Raw genomic sequence first — 20573 nt, forward strand, 5'->3', positions numbered from 1 at the left:
TCATCTCAAATTATGGGGAAACACAATGACCAAGTACAGTGGCATGTGCCTGTCATCCCCATAAGAAGTAGCATGAATAGGAGGGTCATAGTGTAGTTTGGCCCATGCATAAAGTGAGATCCTATCCTAATGAATACAAAAGGGAGCTGGCAGAATGGTTTAAACAGTAAGAATACCCACCTACCACACACAAAGCCCTGAATTCAAATTCCAGTACTGCAAAAAAAAAAGCATGCCTAAGTATTCATTCATAGTATATGATATATTGGTTTCAAAAGAAGGAGCGATTTAATAAGTACCCTCGTATTTAAGAAAAGCTGTAGATTGAATCAATTGTAGTTATTCTTCCACAGGTGAAATTGGGAAGTGAGCAAAATTGGGAGGTTGGCAAGTTCTGCTGGTATATGAACACCAGGTTCATACTTTAGGGTATCCTAGCTAGACATCATCCACTTCAAGGTATCCTAGAGGTATCTAATTTAGCCCTACCAGATACCCCTTTTATTGTAGCATATTATGGCCTGCCATCCTTGTTGCCATTAGGATATTCTTAGCAGATTGTTTTTTCATTTGCCCAACCTTCACCAAGATTCAGATTTTTTTTTTTATCATTTTTTTCTTCCGCTGGTCCTGAGGCTTGAACTTGGGGCCTGAGTGCTGTCCCTGAGCTTTTTTGCTCAATGCTAGTGCTCTACCACTTAAGCCACATTTCTTCTTCTGGCTTTTTGGCAGTTAATTGGAGCACAATCTCAGGTGCTTTCCTGCCCAGACTAACTTTGAATTGTTATCTTCAGATCTCAGCCTCTTGCGTAGCTCAGATTACAGGTGTGAGCATCTAGTGCCTGGCTATTCTTATGTTTGTATACTCTAACAATCTCTTGAGTTTTTCCCTCTGTAATTGACAGTGTAACTGCTAGGAGCACTGGAAATTATTTTTTAAACCTGGGAATTGCCTTAGTTTTTTTTATATCTTCAGTACACTTGATCACTTTTAGAAGCACTTGGGTTGCATGGTAGTTGCGCAAATTTTGGGGTTATTATGGTAATGTCATTAGCTGTGACCTAAGGGAACAAGTGAACAATTTCCAAAATTAGTTATTTTATATTCTAGTACAATATAATTTGGTGTTCTTGTTAGGTAACAGTTTCTTTTCAGTAATCAAGTTAGACATTGTTAAATTATGTTTAATTGGTTCGTTTTGTGCAAAATTTTAACAGAAAATACAATTTTTATACTTAAATCTGAAATGAATTTGATTTATATTTGCTTGCTAATTAATTTATACCTTTCTGGAGTGAGAGTTTTATTTTCACTCTTCTGAATCTGAAAAAAGATGCCACATTTTTAAAGCTGGTATTGGAACCTCAATTGGAATTAAATAGTTTTTTAAGATTAACAGAGTACATTTAAAGTCTTTAGTGTGTGTGTGTGTGTGTGTGGGTGCATGTGCATGCTGATTCTGAGGTTTGAACTTAGACCCTGAACCCATTTCTGAGTTTTTTATTCAAGGCTATTACTCTACCCCTTGAGTCACAACAGCTCTACTTTCGGGTGTGTGGTGTATAATTAGAAGAGTCATGGACTCTCTTGCCTGGACTGGCTTCAAATTGTGATCATTAGATTCCAGCCTCCTGATTAGCTAGGATTACAGGTACAAGCCACCAATCCCAGCTTTATTTAACTCTTTACAACTAAGATTTTGATAGCTGAGTTTGACAAATGACTATTAACATTTCAATGAATATGGTAATTAAATTGAAGTAAAGGAAAAATGTTATTTTTGCATTGCATCTTTAGGACTGTTTTAATCACAGTGAGAGAAATTTTCTAGATGAGAATAATAAACTGTTTATGTTGTTCAACCTCCAAGTTTGTGTCTTATCTCAGTAACCTAAATAAATTTATTCACATTTGTGTGCCTTCCTCCCCCCCCCCACTTATGTATAGTTCATCTCTCTGTATCTTGGGAATACAAGGGAGACAAGATTTTTTTGCCCTCTCAGGTCTATCATTTAAGCATTGATCGGTAAGCAAGTAAGAATAATGTAGTTGAGTGTAATTGGTAGAATTTAGATAGATTCAGATATAAATAAAAACTTAGAGTTTCAAAAAGTAGCTGGTTCCATTTGCCTGCTGTATTCAGCTAGGCTTTAGAGAATAGGTGATACTTGAGTCTAGTCTTTTTTTTTTTTTAATTGTGAAAATACTGTACAGAGGGGTTACAATTACATGGGCAAGATAATGAGTACATTTCTTATCAAGCATTGTAGCTTCCTCCTTTGTTTCCCCTTCCCATCCCTTCCCATCCTCCCCCCCCCCAGCCAATCCTCCCTGCTCCCCCCCCCAAAGTTGTAAAGTTCATTTTCGACATAACGACTTGTACATCTCATTGTTGCAATGGGAGTCTAGTCTTTAACAAGTGAAAAAAAATCTCTATAAAGATGAGAAAGCAAAAAGTAGGAAGAGAGTAGCATGAGAAAAAGTGTAAATGTAGAAGAGATGAGTGTAAGGTGGGAAGATACTAAGAAATGAGGTCAGAGGGGCTCAAGGAATCTTGTAGGCTTGAACTTTATCCTAATAGTAAAAAGGCATGGGTGTCTATCTTGCAAGAAGTAGATATTGTCAGATTTAAAAAATTGTTACTATACCTAAAACAAGCAAACAAAAAAGAATCAATAAACCTATTGCAGTTGGGTTTATCATAAGAGTATTTTAAATAAAATAAATATTATATAGTTCACTGCATTAACAGAGTAAGAGTAATAATCAGCATAATAAATGTAGGAGAAACATTTGACACAATCAGCATTATTCATGATTCAAAAAAGTTATTTAATTTTGGATTATTTGATCTGTGAGTTGTTGAATATCCATACATTTTAGATTCTTTAATCCTCTTAGGAGATATATGAACATTCTAGAACAAAAGCCTCTTCATGTAAGCAATGGTTTTATTAGAATAATTGTGATGTGATTGTTAATTCATTGTGTGGCACATTACTTTGAAATTAAATGTTTTGAAAAAAAAAACATGTTATTGCTGGATGTGCCATTGAGTGCCTGTAATCCCAACACTCAGGAAGTCAAAGCAAGAATGGGAATTTGAGGCCAATTTGGGCTAAGAAACGAAAAGAAAAAGCCTTTTTTCTGTATTTTGATATTCTATTCATTCAAAACAGAATAGTTTTTGATTCCATTAGTTAGGTAATTCCATTTTTGTTGTTAAATTTAAGAATCTCACTATGTACTGGTTGGAAATGAATAATGTTAATTTTGTGTGTGTGTGTTTTACAGGTGAACTGGCGTAGAGATCAGTCTCAAGATGCCATTAGTGAAAAGAAACATTGATCCTCGGCACTTGTGCCACACAGCACTGCCTCGAGGCATTAAAAATGAACTCGAATGTGTAACCAATATCTCATTGGCAAACATAATTAGACAACTAAGTAGCCTAAGTAAGTATTTTATATCAATCCCCAAACTATAGTATTTTATCTCAATCCCCAAACTATAGTATTTTATATCAATCCCCAAACTATAATGTATATACTTACATAATCTGTAATTAATTTGGGAGGATAATTTGCTATAAAGACTATATCCTCAAAACATTTATTTTAAATACATTAATGAGTTTTAGGGTGATTTCTTTTGCTGTTTTTTTTTTTTTGTTTCTGGGCAAAGAAAATAACAACCTTTAAGAATAGAATCACCTGATGTTTGAGAATTACTGAGGTAGTTTTAAAAATATAATTTGATCTATGTAAGGTAGAACCAGAATAGTACTTTTGCTTGGTTGGTAATCTCTTACTGTCTATAGAGGCTTCAATTATTTGGTATTGACACTAGTATCTCTTATAAAATGTGTTTTATTAGTGTAGGCAAATATTTTCATGTCATCAAAGATTTAAAGTGGAAGGTGTGAGGTCATCACTAGTCAGAGCATTACACTAGTTGAGTAAGTTTTGCGTAATGGACATGAGAATGTGAGTTAGGGGTCTTAATAATACAGTACAATGTGGAAAGAGAATGTAGACTTGACTGCTGACAGAAAGAAGCAGATTAGCCAGATGGTAAAGGCCATCAGAAAGTGCAGAGAGGAGACTTTATGAGTACAGAACACAGGTCCTTGGTAAAGAATTAAATTATTTTTAAGGTGGGAGCTGGTGGCTCAAGCCTATAATCCTAGCTACTCAGGAGGCTGAGATCTGAGGATCACGGTTCAAAGCCAGCCTGGGCAGGAAAGTCTGTTAGACTCTTATCTCCAATAAACCACTAGAATACCAGAAGTGGCGCTGTGGCTCAAGCAGTAGAGAGCTCTCCTTGAGGTGAAGAGCTGAGGGCTAATGCCCAAGCCCAGAGTTCAAGCCCCATGACTGACAAAAAAAAAAAAAGAATTAAATTATTTTTCATTCTAAATGTAATCAGGTAAGAAATTTTAAACAGTAAATCTGATCTGTCTTCAAAATTGAGGGGCTAGCTTTTAGTCAGACAACTGTATTTCATTTTAAAGGTAAAAACAATGTGTTCTTACACTAAATATTTTCCAACTGGTACTACTACTATCCTGTCAGCCATACTCGTCAATATAGGTTCTCTAATAGTTGTTGGGTTTTTCTTTTCCTTTTATTTAACTTGTTCTTCCTTTCTGTAAGTAAGTATAGTCATTCCTTGTGGCTGGTTAGTTTCAGGAATATTTTGGGATACAATATCTACAAATACTCAAGTTCCTTAGATAATAGGGCATAACATTTGCATATTACTTAAGTACATCCTGCCAGGTACTGCACTTTAAATCAACTTTAGATTGCTTATAACACTTAATATACTAGAGGTAATATTTAAGCAGTTCTTATTTTTTTTATTTAGGGAATAATAAATAAGGGGAGACCTGCACATGTTCAATACACAAGCAGCTTTTTTCTAAATTGCTGTTTAAAATTGAATCTGTAGATATAAAACCTATGGATACAAGATCAGTAAGGGCTAAATCTATGCAGCACAGGATAAGTCTCTTTTGGGTATCAGAGTCTGACCATCTGTCCTGGAGGGAGAGCAATATTGGAAGTTACATAGATGATGATCCTCTGCGTGTCATGGAATTACATCCAAATAAGTGTCATAAGTTGAATTTACCATGTTGAAATGCATTTAATACCAAACATCATAGCTTAACCACACAGAATACTATAGAGTATCAGTTGTTTCCCCTTAGGATCACATGGCATACTGAAAGCTTTGGCTTGCTGTTACTTCCCAGCATTATGAGAGAGCCATTGGACCATGTATTGCTATCCCAGAGAGACTGATGTTCAGAATTTTCCAGTATGATTTCTACTGAACCCTTGTCACATTTATATAATTGTAAAGCTAAGAAAAATTGTCAAGTTGAATCATCATGAGCTGAAGAATATTTACCACTGCAGTCATGCCACCAGCTCTCAGGAGTCTCTGGCTCCTGTGAGATCAGTAAATTTTTGCCTGCCTATAAATACTTGTGAAAATAAATATTGTCTGCATTTGTTTCAATTATTATCCTTATTTCTGCTGGTGGTTATTTCAGATTCGTTCCTGGCAATTACTAAAATATTGCATTGCTTATTTGTTTCTTCCTTAGAACAGCCAATATAAAATGTTCTTTAAGACGAGTCAAAAAAGCGTTATAATGTATTAACTATATTGTTTAAAGAAATTTTTGGACTTTTTTGTCACCTTAAACTGATTGACCTAGTGTAATAAGACTTCTCATAAATATGTTTGTTTTTTGTTGTTGTTTGTTTTTCTCTGTGTGGGCTTGAACCCCAGGCGTGGACACTGTCTCTGAGCTCTTTTGCTCAAGGCTGCCACTCTTACCACTTGAGCTACAGCACCACTTCCAGTTTTCTGGTGATTAATTGGAGATATGAGTCTCATGGGCTTTCCTGGTCAAGCTGGCTTTGAACCACCATCCTCAAATCTCAGCATCCTGAGATTAGGCATGAGCCAGCAGCACCTAGCAAATCTTTTTTTTATATATACACGACTGCATCAGTATATTCATACCAAGACTTACGTTAACAGCATGGAAATAACAGTAACTTTGGACAAAACATTCATTAAATGTATAATGAATTTTGAATCTAATATAACCATCTTGTTTTAGAAACATGCCCAATATAGAATTTAGAATTAACATGATTAAGTATGATAATTTGCATACCAACATTTCTTAGGTAACATAGATGAAAATGTAAGGATTTCTTGAGTCTGATAGAGTCCATATAAGCATCATCTGTGTAGTAAGCACATAGTCACATAGCTACCAAATTCTGGATATAAATATAGTACAGACTATATGACTAAATTTGATTCGAGTTGTTTCACATCAGAATTAGAGACTTTATGGATATTTTCTAAACAGTTCGTAGAAATTCAGAATCAAAGAGAATATTATAGCAAGATATAGGCACAGTTTAATACACTGAGATTAACTTTTCTGGCAATTTTCCCACTTGACATAGTTGAGAACTTGGAATTAAGTTTAAAAGGCCTCTTCATAACTAGAATAAATAATCCCCCACACTAAAGAGCCATGTACATAAAATAACCACTAGATCTCTGACTCAGGGCTTATTTACTTTTACTTTGGTGATTCAGATATATTTGATTAAATGATTTGTAAATGTGCTTCAGAGAACTTAAAAGAGAAATAAGAGGGAGACTAAGTAAAAGGAAGCATCACTGAAAATAGGTAGCTTACAGCAAAGAAAAATTGAAGAAGCATGAGGCTATTTAATGTAAGAGCAAACAGTTACACATTTCAAGGCTGTTTTCTAGACTAGGATAAAAAAAACAAAAAAATTGATTTTTCTAATTCATGGCAATGAATCCTCAAGAACAGGCTAAATTGTATTTGAATTTGTATTCATTTTATTTAAGAAGACAGGAAAATTTAGAATGTATTTCACTACTGTTTTATCTGGAATAATTAAGATAATAGTTGATAACATTTAATAACCTTGTATTATTTAGAAACCCAATTTTTAAAATCTAAAATGGTTCTCAATAATTGAGGTGTTCACTTTATTTCTATTATTAGCACCAAAACTGCTTGAGAACGCAGTAATAATAAACTGGGTTTACAGGATTCCATGTGACATAGAAACTACTAGCCGCCTGGCTTCCTCTGGAAAGTATATGCCCAGTCATATTTTATTAGATTTTTTTCCTTCTAGAATAAAATTCTTTGTAATAGGTAATTAGTAAAAAAAAAAAAACCCTATGAAATACTTCTAAATTTCTTTACCATTTTATAGTTGTTTTTATATAGAATCTCTGATGTCCTAAAGAATCTTTTACATTCTCTTTCATTGTTTTTCTTACTGAATATAGTTGATCCATACTGCCAGGAAGAGCTGATAAAAGTCACAAACATAATTTAGAACATAGAAATTTTTGTTAGTCCATTTTCTGTTGCTACAGCAACATATCTGGAACTGTATACTTATATAGAAAATAAGCATATTTGACTTGCAGTGTTGAAGGCTGGATATCCAAGATTGATTAGCCTTATCTTATCAGCCTCTGAGGAGGCCACTCTTGACTGGGATACAACATGCTGAGGAAGCAAAAAGGGAATGGAAGCACTTGTGTACATAAAAGGCTAAGAGTATGTTAGCTTGACTTTCTCATAACCCACTCTCTTGAGAACTAATCACTCTGTGAGAACAGTATTAATCCCTTCTGAGAGTTATGTACTAGCCCTAAGTTTAGATCTTACCACCATTGACACTACACCAAAGACTAAGCTTCACTAAGCTTTATATAAACCATAGCATTATAGATAAATAGCAAGCTAGAAAGAGAGTAAGAAGATGGATAGGGAAATTTTTACTAGACACATAGAAAAGTAGACAATGGACTTAACACTATATTATATGATTAAGGCACATGTTTTTTTGTCCCAAAATAATGTATTTCATTTAGTCAAAGACTCTCAAATGTGGTAAGTAGAGAAAAAATTCTGAACATTATGGTCATTCGTATATTAACATGAACATTCTAGCATGAATTTTAGATAATAATAATTGGTTTAAGGAATATTCATAGATGAAATCATTAGGGAAAGTCTGTTGAATGAAATGTGACTTGAATTGGGAAAAATAGGAAAGAAAGATATTTCAACATGTATGACTTAGACAAATGGAGGCAAAAATAAATGAATACATATTAAAAGGGGAGAGGCTAAAGAAATAAGTGATAGACTGAGATGGCTCAAGTCTAGGAAGTGCTAGGCCCGAAGTTCAGTGCAAGACGAGGGCGGGAGGACATACATACAGAGGAGAAAAAAGATGATGTAGAACCTAGTCTACTAGGTGAGAGGGTTTACACGTAGCTTCATGGAAAGGGAAACACTGTAGGTTCTTGAGAAGTAGCACAATACATTTCAGGATAGTTGACATTCAGATATGTACATAGTGTTTCACATTGCAGACTTAATTCTCACTTCTCTGAGAGGGAAGAGAGGTAGATTGGAAAAGTAAGAATGGATATGAAAAGACAAATGGATGAGATGTTACACACTAATGTCCTTTGAGGCTTTAACTTGTGTCTGTCATAAACTTCTGAAAGGTTTTTGAAAAGCTATAGACCTTCAACAAAAATGCAAATACACTTAAATTTTCAGGTATGTAACACAAACTATATTAAAGTAAGCACTTGGAGGGATAATATTGTCTCTTCAATCTCTGTAGCTCAAGCATTTTGTACCCATATGTATTCACTAAGTGGAACCTACCTTTTTTCCGTTTGGGATATTTGTCTTCTAGGGAAAGTCAGTACTAAGTCATGCTTGAAAGATAGGTGCTTCTGTCTCTGTCCTGTTGCTCTTACCTGATACTCTTAAGAGCCACTTGATTTTTGAACTCCTAGTCTGGATGAGGTACAGGGTCTCTGTGTCTTCTTAAAACTTCTTTTGGGGATTGGAAATTAATTCTTATTTGTTAGTGGTACTAATCTCTCATAGTAAATGGAACAAAGATTTGGACTTCTATTAAATTGCTTTCATGTTTTTTTTAGTGTTTATTTCTCTTTGTTTAAAACTCCTAGTTTGGCTTAGTCTTTTGAGTTACAGGGTTTTACATGACTAGAAACATTCAAGAGTGTTAGAATTTTTTAATGATTTTTTTTAGAAAAAAATTAGAAGACAAATATCTCTTTTTCAGTTTTCTGAATCTTTGTTTAAGCATATCTGAGGCAAGGCATCTATTTGGTCTATGAAGAATCTTATATTCTATCACCTAGACTAAAATTCAGTTCTAATGTAGAATCAATGCAAACAATCCTGATTTAGGATTAAAAGATGTGTTGCTTGTATGTACTTTTTTTTTGCTGGTCTTAGGGCTTGACCTCAAAGCCTGAGTGCTGTCCCTGAGTCTCTATGTGCTCAAGGCTAATGCTCTAACACTCGAGCTACAGGGTCACTTCTGGCTTTTTCTGAGTAGTTTATTAGAGATAAAGAGTCTCAGGGACTTTCCTGCCTGGGATGGCTTCCAACTGTGAGCCTCAGATCTCAGCCTCAGAGTAGCTAGGATTACAGGCATGAGATACTGGCACCCCGCTGTTTGTATGTATTTTGCCATCATAATTTTCTCTAACCCTTAGCAGGTAGAGAGATATGGATAAGTCAAGTTTAATAATTACATTTTAAACACAAATCATCAGCACAAAGTCCTGTTCCTAGAGTTTGTATTTTCTTCCCTCATTCTCACAGCTGAATGACCAACCTTAAGGGTAAAATTTAAAGTTTAAGATTGTCCCAAACTAATGACAGATTAAACAGGATGGCATTTTTAAATGTTAAAAGTGTTATAAATATTTATTTATGATCATGACTACATTACATTTTATATGATATATGTCTTATTTTTGCTTAGGTAAATATGCTGAAGATATATTTGGAGAATTATTCAATGAAGCACATAGTTTTTCCTTCAGAGTTAATTCATTACAAGAACGCGTGGACCGTTTATCTGTTAGTGTTACACAGCTTGATCCTAAAGAAGAAGAATGTAAGTTTATTTGTATATTTTATTCCACATATGTATTTTAAGATAAATGAGACATGCATGAATTTATTGTACAAATTTTTACCCATGTTCTTTGATGCATATACTATAGTAAGTCAGTTATCTATAATTACCATCAATATGACTTTCTTATCCTCTTAGTTCTTTTTAGAGTCTCTTTGTTTTGTACACTACTTAATTTTTTTTTTTTTGGTTGATTGTGGGCTTGAACTCAACCTAAGTGCTGTCCCTGAGCTCTTTTACTTAAGGCTAGTGCTCTACCACCTTGAGCCAAGTGCACTACTTTTGGTTTTCTGATGGTTACTTGGAGATAAAAGTCTCATGGACTTTTTTGCCACTCTGGCTTCAAACCATGATCCTGAGATCTCAGCCTCCTGAGTAGCTAGGATTATAGGCATGAACCACTGGGTGCCTGGCAAGCACCACTACTTAGTTTTTTGACAAAGAAGGTATTTTAATAGGAGTCTTTCTTCAGTGCTTTTTTTCTTTGTTCATAACATTTATTGCTGATTACAAGCTAACAAGAAGGAATCAGGGAGTTAATATACAAAAGATTACAGAAGAAAATAGGAAGAGAACCATAAGCTGGTAGAAGCCATGAATAGCAGGTAAAGAAGAAAAAAGTATATATTGGGAAAAATAGATATGCTTCCATTATCATTAGGGCCTTCCGAGTCTTAAAATCAAAACTGGTCTCCAAAAAATAGGGAAAAATATTATGATAGAATATGTAAAATGGTTTCTGATTTATAATTAACTTTTAAGCAATCTTGACTTTTAAGCAAATGCATACTATGAATTCATCTTTGAAGTTAAATAATCTTAGAAAACTAAAATGAGTTTTTGATTTTTGTTTTAGTGTCTTTACAAGATATAACAATGAGGAAAGCTTTCCGAAGTTCCACAATTCAAGATCAGCAGCTTTTCGACCGCAAGACTTTGCCAATTCCATTACAGGAGACATATGATGTCTGTGAGCAACCTCCACCTCTCAATATACTCACTCCATATAGGTCAGTAAAGTAATAAATAAGGAGCCCCGCTATTTATCTCAGAGTTCAAATTTGCAGGTTAAAGTCCCTTCCCCCCATGCTTCATTTCATTGGGTCTGGTCAACACAGAGAGCCCTTCCTACCCACTACCGTCAGATATTCTTTGCTTCACTCACTTGGTGAGTTTCTAAGGTTCTAGCATATGATTCAGGACCCATTCACAGAAGTTGTTTTGACATGGACTGAGAAAAGCTACTTGTAAACCTATTAATATGAAAGGCCAACGAATTGTTATTCTTTCAGTTTATTTTAGATCAAAGGAGAAATAAAAGAGCTCAAAATTCTACTCAGCTAAAATTAATCATTTTTAAATTTTTTATATGTTGTATATGTAGTATCTTTTAAAAATGCTTTATACTACTCAAAATGAAATACAGAATTATTCAGCCCTTCTTTAAGGTTCTTTAACATGATTTGTTAAATAGGCAGTTTAGATGCATAATACATAGCCTGAGCTATTGCTATTGCATTCAGATAGCATTTGAAACTATAAATCAGTATGCAGGACATTGGATATATATTTTATTATTAGAATGACTACCAAGAGATACTGAGAGTTAGTAAGTAATAAATTAGAAGAGTGACAGAAAATTGTAAGTTTTTCTGTTCTACCTGATATGACTGTGTTCTCAGGCTTTTATCTTTGGCAGATCTATAATTATTGAGATCTCTTGAAGGACTTAGAAAGTTTGGTATTCAGTAGAAGTTAGGCATTAAAGATGCACAACTATCCTTTATGTTATTAGTACCAACTCTGGAAAGCATACTTTTTTTAATAAGGAATTTTGTTATACTACAGTATTCTATTTTGACATTTATTTATTCACTTATTTATTTAGAGACATGACCTCACTTGGTAGCTCAGGGTGGCCTAATAATCACCTGCCTCAGCCTTCTAAGTGCTGTGATTACAGGCTTAAACCAACATGGTCAGTTGGCAATATTTTAGTATGCTACATTTTATTTCTATGAAAGGGAAAATATTCAAGTAAAACTATTTCTACTCTGAGTACTTCTGTATCACTACATATATTTTAATTGCTATGTTTTATTTCAGAGATGATGGTAAAGAAGGCTTGAAGTTTTATACCAATCCTTCATATTTCTTTGATCTATGGAAAGAAAAAATGTTGCAAGATACAGAGGATAAGAGGAAGGAAAAGAGAAAGCAGAAGGTATTACAACAGATTAAAAAGTGGATTTTATCATTTATGTGTGTTATATGTATAAAACTTTGTCAGTCCTCTACTTTGACAATCTTATTTTATTGTATCAACATACTGAAGGTTTTATAACTATACAAATCTGTGTTACAGGGAACATGTAAGCAGTTAGGTTATTATACTGTGATATGATAAGTATCATATAGAAGTGTAGATGGAGGGTTTGTATAGAACAAAATAGCATCAGCTTGGTTAAAGAATGAACAGGAATTAAGTGAAGCAAGTAAGAGAAGGCAATGAATCAAAGGAATATTATGAAGAGCATGTACGGTAAATAAAGTATGCTAATATTTTCTTGTCATAGAACATCTCTGAAATGTTTTGGAGAGGTTATTATATTTTCACTAAATTTCTGTTATCTGCTATGTTTTATTTTCTACTTTCAGCCACAGTTCACTTTACTCTTTCTTAGTTCGTATTAGGAATAACAATAAACATAGAAGGAAGAGAAACAAGTTAGGCAGAATTATGGAGACAGAGTATGACTTTACCAGTTTTCTATTTCTTTATAGATACTTCTGCTTTCCCTAACCCATAATGCCTTCTTGTGCTAGACAGTGTCCCTGTGTTCTAGCTTGAGTTTGTAAGCAACACAGTGCCTGATCTAGACGGGTTTTTATCTGCCAAACTGAAGTTTTATAATTTTTCCACTGAACTTCCATATGTACAGGTATCATCTAGTTGACGGCATGCTGTCTTACACCTGATTGGCTTCATATGTTATTTGCTTGGCCCACTTGGACATTTGATATTTATTATACATACTCTACTTTTTTATGATTTCTTCTTTAATTTTAGTGACTTTTGTTCTGTTGTTAAAAACACTGTTTTCTGTTGGCTATTTTGGGTAATTAAATTTTTATTTTGTTATGTGCCAGACAGCTAATTTGCCCACTTCCCAGAAAAGACAACTTTAGTAATTGTTTACATTTTGGTTAGGGGTGGACAATGGTAGTCATGGTAGAGATTTCAAACTGAAAGATGTGGGATGAGGGGATGATGAATTGTTGTTTTTCATCTAAAAGGACTTTCTGACTTCAAATTTTATTACTTAAGCATACTATTTTGTATCTAGTGCAGCAGTTCAGAATTAGGGCTTAAAAAGAAAAACATAGCAAGAATCCACTCTTGCAGCAAACCGGTAAGATTTATCTGTGAATGTACAAGTGAAATGCCTCTGTCACTTCTACTGTGTTATGATGACATTGTCTTTTTCAATATTGAATTTTGTTTTGATTGTTGTAACCTCTTAAAAAAATTAGCACTTCAGCATTTGGCTTTGTTTCAATACATCTGTTATAGCAGAAAAATCTAGATCGTCCTCATGAACCAGAAAAAGTGCCAAGAGCACCTCATGACAGGCGGAGGGAATGGCAGAAGCTGGCCCAGGGTCCAGAGCTGGCTGAAGATGATGCTAATCTCTTACACAAGCATATTGAAGTTGCTAATGGCCCAGCTTCTCATTTTGAAACAAGGTTTCTTTTCTTTGTTTCTTTTCTTTTTTTTAAAGAAATTACTGTTGAAACATTGCTTTTAAAATATAGTCTCTGTACTTCTAACTCTTGGGTCCTGAATTATTAAATAACTAGAGGATCTTGTTGTTAACTATAAAGATGGTTTTGATTTTGACCACTGAGTCTACTGAATTTTGTCATCTAAAGAAAGAGGTGTACTCATTACCTTACTCATGTAACTGTAACCCCTCTGAACACTATTTTTACCATAAAAAAACATTAAAAAAAGAGGTGCTATAATATAGGTGGTGTACAGTACATGTATTTAACTTTCATCCAAAGTTTTAGCCCTCCTTCCTCTCAGTATTGCAGAGTCTTTTAGACCTTTATAATAGAATGGGGTCTGCAATTTAGTATGAAATACTATTGACTTACTGTATATTAAGTTGAAGTTGAGAAGGGGTTCTACTTTGTCATATTTCTGTCATCTGACTACTTCTATAGTATATTGCAACCTCAGATATATCAGAGATTCTATGCTATATTCCAGTCTCAGATATTTGGGAGATTTTGAAAATTAGTCCTCCTCTTTTGCTGAAACATAGATGGAATAGATCCTATTTGTTTCTCAGTGACAAGGGGCCCTATCTGAAAAACATGCTACCATAGTAAATGCATCATACTGCATAGCTCTATGAAGATAGGTATTTCATGTTAAAGTTTTTAATGGAACATAATGGTTTCTTTTAAATAGTAAATTGTTAGGCCATATATGTGAAGTATGTTGGCCTATTTTAAAAGAAATGCGTATCTGAGAGATGAGAGATCCCATCAAAATGGAAAGAATTTGAGATTTTTTTAATTAATAAACTGTAGATGAATAAGACTATACATTAGTAATAAGGCACTTATGTAACCCACTTACTAGTAGACACATCTGATATCCACCTTTGTCCCCAGAATGTACTGCAATCAATAAAATACAAACCTTTACATACCCAAGCTAAAATTTTGCTAAAGTTTAATCTAAGTCACATATTGTGATACTATGCAGCTGTTTTTTGAGTATTTTTGCACTTTTGAATATATAAAACAGATAAGAATAAGATAGCCATGTCTGGCTAGAATGAGAGAGGTATTTCTCTCTGGTGCAAGATTTTTTGGAAGTCTTAAGTTTAAGGGTAGTAAATTGAATTTTCATATTCTACTTGTCACTGGCAAAGAAAACAACGAAATAGAGGCAGATGATTTTGAGTATGAGTTTCTAAAAGGTTTACTGTTTTCATGTTTATGTTACTAATGTAATATATTCAGTTCTTATTAAATTATTATTCTGTTATAAAATAACAAAATAGCTGATAATAGCAAATCTAATTTAGCAAGTAATGGATATATTATGAGCAATATTGTTTATTTTAAAGCAAGATCAATGCATAAGTTTCTGTAAAAAGTTTTTCATGGCCAGGCGCTGGTAGCTCATGCCTGTAATCCTAGCTACTCAGGAGGCTGAGATCTAAGGATCACGGTTCAAAGCCAGCCTGGGCAGAAAGTCTGTGAGACTCTTATCTCCAGTAAACCACCAGAAAACTGGAAGTGGCGCTGTGGCTCAAATGGTAGAGTGCTTGCCTTGAGCTGAAGAGCTGAGGGACAGTGTCCAGGCCCAAAGTTCAAGACCCACAACCAACAAAAAAACAAAGTGTTTCATGCTCTTTAGTGTAATTAAAATGTTAGGTTCAGCCAGGTGCCGGTGGCTCATGCCTGTAACCCTAGCTACTCAGGAGGCTGAGATCTGAGGATCACAGTTCAAAGCCAGTCCAGACAGGAAACTCCATGAGACTCCTATCTCCAATAAACCACTAGAAAACCAGAAGTGGTGCTGTGGCTCAAGCGGTAGAGCACTTGCCTTGAGCTGAAGAGCACAGGGACAGTGCCCAAGCCCAGCGTTCAAGCCCCACAACTGACAAAAAAAAAAGTTAGGTTCAAAGGACAAGGTAAATATTTCATAAAGAGCACTTTTATTCTCCAATAATTCAAGAAAGATGTAGTAATACTTTGTGTTTATTTTAGGCCTCAGACGTATGTGGATCATATGGATGGATCTTATTCACTTTCTGCATTACCGTTTAGTCAGATGAGTGAGCTTCTAACTAGAGCTGAGGAACGGGTCTTAGTCAGACCACATGAACCACCTCCACCTCCACCAATGCATGGAGCTGGAGATACGAAACCTATACCCACCTGTATCAGGTATGTTGGGACAGGCACATAATGTTTTTGTTTAATCATAGGGGTCGGAAGTCTTTGGTAGTACATATTTTTAGACTTTGTGGGCCTATGCTTTGTGCCACAAGTACTCAATTCTGCTCTTGTGTCTTTGTTTTTGTAAAACTTCACTTATAGAAACATGGAGCTGGTCACATATGGCCTGTGAGATGTAATTTGCCATCCCTTAACTACTTAAGGGACACATTTTCCTATAGAAATTTAGCTAATAGGATATACTGTAAATGAGAAGCAGTTGCCATTTTGATTATTGCTTTGTTATCAGGTATACTATGTATAGCATATTACAAATGTTATAGAATGTGATGAAGGGTCTCAGAAGTGGGAACCATAGATATGGTTATGAATATTAATTTGATATTGAAAATACTTTAAGAATTTCAGACAGTAAGCAGTTACTTATAATAATCTTTTAGTAAATGCTATTTTGGAGTTTTACAGTGGTCAGTTATCCACCTTTTATGTTTTTAAAGAGAAATATAAAGAAATTTTCTGGTAGAGAAGTACAGACTAGCTTTACAACTTTCAGTTAAGAAAAAGCAACCTTCTACCACTAATTCATTTAATATTCCAGCCTCAGGAAGAAAGAGGGCTTTAAACTTCCTTTTGTGGTTTTTAATTAGCTGTCACTGACTTCACTGAAATGACATATGATGAGCCTTAATAGCTGCAATATAAATACAGTGTTGTTATTAGCCAAGTGTGGCTACCCATATTGCAATATGATAGCACTGAGTCATTACGGAGGCTTCTATTGCAGTGTAGAATCAAGCATTTATTTATCAAAGTAAGCATAAAATATTTGAGTGAATATGAAAGTTGCATGAGAAAAGTAGACTGTTTAGTATATTACAAAGCAAAGCCACCACTCTTTAATTTTCTTGTTGCACTTTTAATTTTTTGAAATAATGTTGAATTTAAATTGCCCACACAGGTGTTAATGCATCTAGTTTGATAAAATTACTGATAGTCACTTATAGTTTCTACAGTTGTTTTCTTTTCAGTGTTTCTGTTTTAATAACTTGCTAGTATCTTTTTATCACTTCAGTTCTGCTACAGGTTTGATAGAAAACCGCCCTCAGTCACCAGCTACAGGCAGAACACCTGTGTTTGTGAGCCCCACGCCCCCACCTCCTCCACCACCTCTTCCATCTGCCTTGTCAACTTCTTCATTAAGAGCCTCAATGACTTCAACTCCACCCCCACCTGTTCCTCCCCCACCTCCACCTCCCACCACTGCTTTGCAAGCTCCAGCAGTACCTCCTCCTCCAGCTCCTCTTCAGATTGCCCCTGGAGTTCTCCATCCAGCTCCTCCACCAATTGCACCTCCTCTAGTACAGCCCTCTCCTCCAGTAGCTAGAGCTGCCCCAGTATGTGAGACTGTACCAGTGCATCCACTCCCACAAGGCGAAGTCCAGGGGCTGCCTCCACCCCCACCACCTCCTCCTCTGCCTCCTCCTGGCATCCGACCATCATCACCGGTCACAGTTGCAGCTCTTGCTCATCCTCCCTCTGGGCTACATCCAACTCCATCCACTGCCCCAGGTCCCCATGTTCCATTAATGCCTCCATCTCCTCCATCACAAGTTATACCTGCTTCTGAGCCAAAGCGTCATCCTTCAACCCTACCTGTAATCAGTGATGCCAGGAGTGTACTGTTAGAAGCAATACGAAAAGGTAAGTTCCTTAGGGCCATGGAAAGAACTGTCATGGTACCATTAGAAACCATCTAAGACTGTAATGTATTCCTTATTTATAAAGTCTTAGGTAGTGATGTTTTGTACAAATGGCAGTGTTTGGGGTTTTTTATTAGTAACAAAAGAAAAACTTTTCATGTTAATTCAATCAAAATTTTCCTAAACTGCTCCTATATTCCAAGTACCAATGATGTAAAATGAATAATAGTACCTTCAAGTAAAAAGTACTACAAGTAGAAATCCCAGAAAATACATCCATTAATGTTTAATTTATTTGACCATAGAGGTAACAGAAGAAATATGTCACCTGGTTAAGGGGAGATATGTTAAGTAGATACATAGACCATGATAGATAAATAAGTTGGAGATAGCTACTAAGATTATCTAGTAAGTTTCCCCAACAGATTCACAAATGATAATGTAATGAAAGATTTAATGACTCACAATATTGTTTCTTCAAAATTCCTTTTATTAGAGCTTGCTTTTATTTTCCTATTAGTATTTTTCATATGTATTTGATTTGGTACAGAAAATATTAGTATATAGCATTTTGACTTAAAATGGTTTGGATTTACAACATTAGGTATTCAGCTACGCAAAGTAGAAGAGCAGCGTGAACAGGAAGCTAAGCATGAACGCATTGAAAATGACGTAGCCACCATCCTGTCTCGCCGTATTGCTGTGGAATATAGTGATTCAGAAGATGATTCAGAATTTGATGAAGTAGACTGGTTGGAGTAAGAAAAATGCATTGCTAAATATTACAAAACTGAATGCAAATGTCCTTTGTGGTGCTTGTTCTTTGAAAATGTTTGGTCATTCTAGTGTTTTGCTTTTTATTCCTTATAATAAATAACCCTTTCCTCCATAATTTTTGATTTCTAAGAAAAGTATTAGCCTACTTTTCAAAGTAAATATTTTACAGTGGCTTATTTTTTTCCCTGATAAAATTAATTTGATCCAATAATAAACCACTAAGTATTAAGCATGGACAGCTGTTAGAATAGCACATTCAGTTTTTTTTATATATCTTAATTGTGCACTTTGTGAACTTTAATTTAAAGAAAGCAACTGAGATGATATCTTGAGGGCAGCTGTATCTATTAATGAGCCTTATTCAATTTCTTGATGTTTTAAAAGAAGAAACACTGCCTTGACTATAGGAAAACATTCAGAAAGTACGTTTAGCTTGTAGTGTTGAATTCTCTTAAAGGAATGCTTAAATTTTTTGTTACTATTTTATTGTTTTAAATACTTGCCTTATTTGAATGTTTAGCAGTACCTCTTTCCCACTTATATATTGTGTGGTACAATTTTGCTTGCCTATAGGAGTTTAAAATTTTTCCATGTAAAACTCTGAATTAAACATACATGTAACTTACATAACTGTTAAGAATAACAGTCTGATTTAATAAATGGTTCATTTTAAAGGTTCATGGCTATTGCTCTTTGAGTTTATAAAATAGACTACAAATACCCGAATAGTAATGAAAGTTTAGGAAACACTTCAACTACATAGTTTTCCCATTGTTCTAATAATCATACTGCCTCATATGTCACTTTTTCTCCAATGTTCCAAAAATCTACATTTCTCTAGTCCTTGTGATTGACCTCAACTTCTCATCTAATTTCAGCATGTCTTGTTTTAGTTTAACATTGTTAAACTAAGGTAAAAGCAGTCATTTGTGTTTACATAGTCAGATTTGGGGGTAAAGGGGATACATATCAATATAGACTTATAAGTAGATTTAATGAGCAAGGCACACACTTGTAATCCCAACACTCAGGAAATTGAGTCAGGAATATGGTATTCTGGAGGCAACCCTGTGCCTAAAGAATAAAAATAAGAGACAAGTGACTACCATCTTCAGTTTGCTTGTATATACCACTTTCTGCAATGTAGTTTATAACTCTTCCCATCAAGAGTTCTGTTCTCTCCCTTGAATCTGGGAATCTGTAGGACTTGAGTTGGCCAAGAATCCTAAAAGTAATGTGCAAATTCTGAACCTAGACCTCAACTCAAGAGTCCTTGTAAAGTTCACTTTGCTCTCTCTTAGAACCTTTTTCTTGGCCTTAACAAATCCAAGCTAGCCTTCTGAATTAGAAACCTGTAGAGGGAAATTATTCCAGGAAAGACCATCTTAAACCAGCCAAACCCTCACTTAGCTGTTGACTGATCATAGACAGGCAAGCAAACCTAGCCACTGATTCAGAAGGTCATGAACAAAAATAAATGCTTATTGCCTTAGACCTAAGATTTGAGGTAAATTATTGTATTTAGCATTATTTGGGCAATAGATGATGGGCAATAGATACATGAGGTCACTTGGTAACTTGATTGAGATTTATTTAAGCAAATAACCAGTGATCTTTGCAGAGTACAGATAATGAACCATATTCAGTTATAACAATTCAATTTGGATATGAAAATATTTCCTACTGGTTTTAAGAAATAAAAAAATGTAATTTGTTCTTTTGGGTAGCTTAGCTTTAGAATAAGAACTTAAGATACCCACTGTAAAGTGCCCTCCTGGATGGCTAGCAGACTCCACCCTCCTTGCAGCCAAGTCTCCACCCAGTATCTGGGTTACCTAGGCAACTGAGACACCTGGAAGAGGTCACATCTGCATCCGCTGAGGTCACATCTGAATTTGATGTGGCCACACCTTACTCTGCCCATACCCTAGATAAGGCCTAGCCCAGGCCCAGAGCTCTCTCTCTGCTCTTTTCTAGCTCTTTCTCAGCTCTTTCCTTCTCTTCTCTTTCCCAGCTCCCTTCTCTTTCCCAGCTCTCTCT

The 20573-nt window shown here is 35.0% G+C and overlaps 1 protein-coding gene across 2 annotated transcripts in view; it reads left to right on the forward strand.

Moving 5' to 3' along the window:
- The window catches only part of Wasf1 (WAS protein family, member 1), a 41927-nt gene extending 22715 nt beyond the window's left edge, over positions 1-19212 (forward strand). Inside the window, exons 2-9 of one of the 2 annotated variants that reach the window (XM_013022394.1) lie at positions 3296-3456; positions 9916-10050; positions 10928-11081; positions 12178-12295; positions 13646-13818; positions 15865-16044; positions 17129-17757; positions 18361-19212. In XM_013022394.1, coding sequence (XP_012877848.1) covers positions 3324-3456; positions 9916-10050; positions 10928-11081; positions 12178-12295; positions 13646-13818; positions 15865-16044; positions 17129-17757; positions 18361-18518 — 1680 coding nt within the window. In that variant the 5' untranslated portion in view covers positions 3296-3323 and the 3' untranslated portion in view covers positions 18519-19212. The remainder of the gene's footprint in view (positions 1-3295; positions 3457-9915; positions 10051-10927; positions 11082-12177; positions 12296-13645; positions 13819-15864; positions 16045-17128; positions 17758-18360) is intronic. The other variant, XM_013022395.1, reaches the window with a different exon arrangement.
- Positions 19213-20573: the final 1361 nt, after the last annotated feature.

Source organism: Dipodomys ordii, unplaced genomic scaffold (assembly GCF_000151885.1).
Source record: "Dipodomys ordii isolate 6190 unplaced genomic scaffold, Dord_2.0 Scaffold62, whole genome shotgun sequence".
Taxonomy (NCBI): Eukaryota; Metazoa; Chordata; class Mammalia; order Rodentia; family Heteromyidae; genus Dipodomys; species Dipodomys ordii.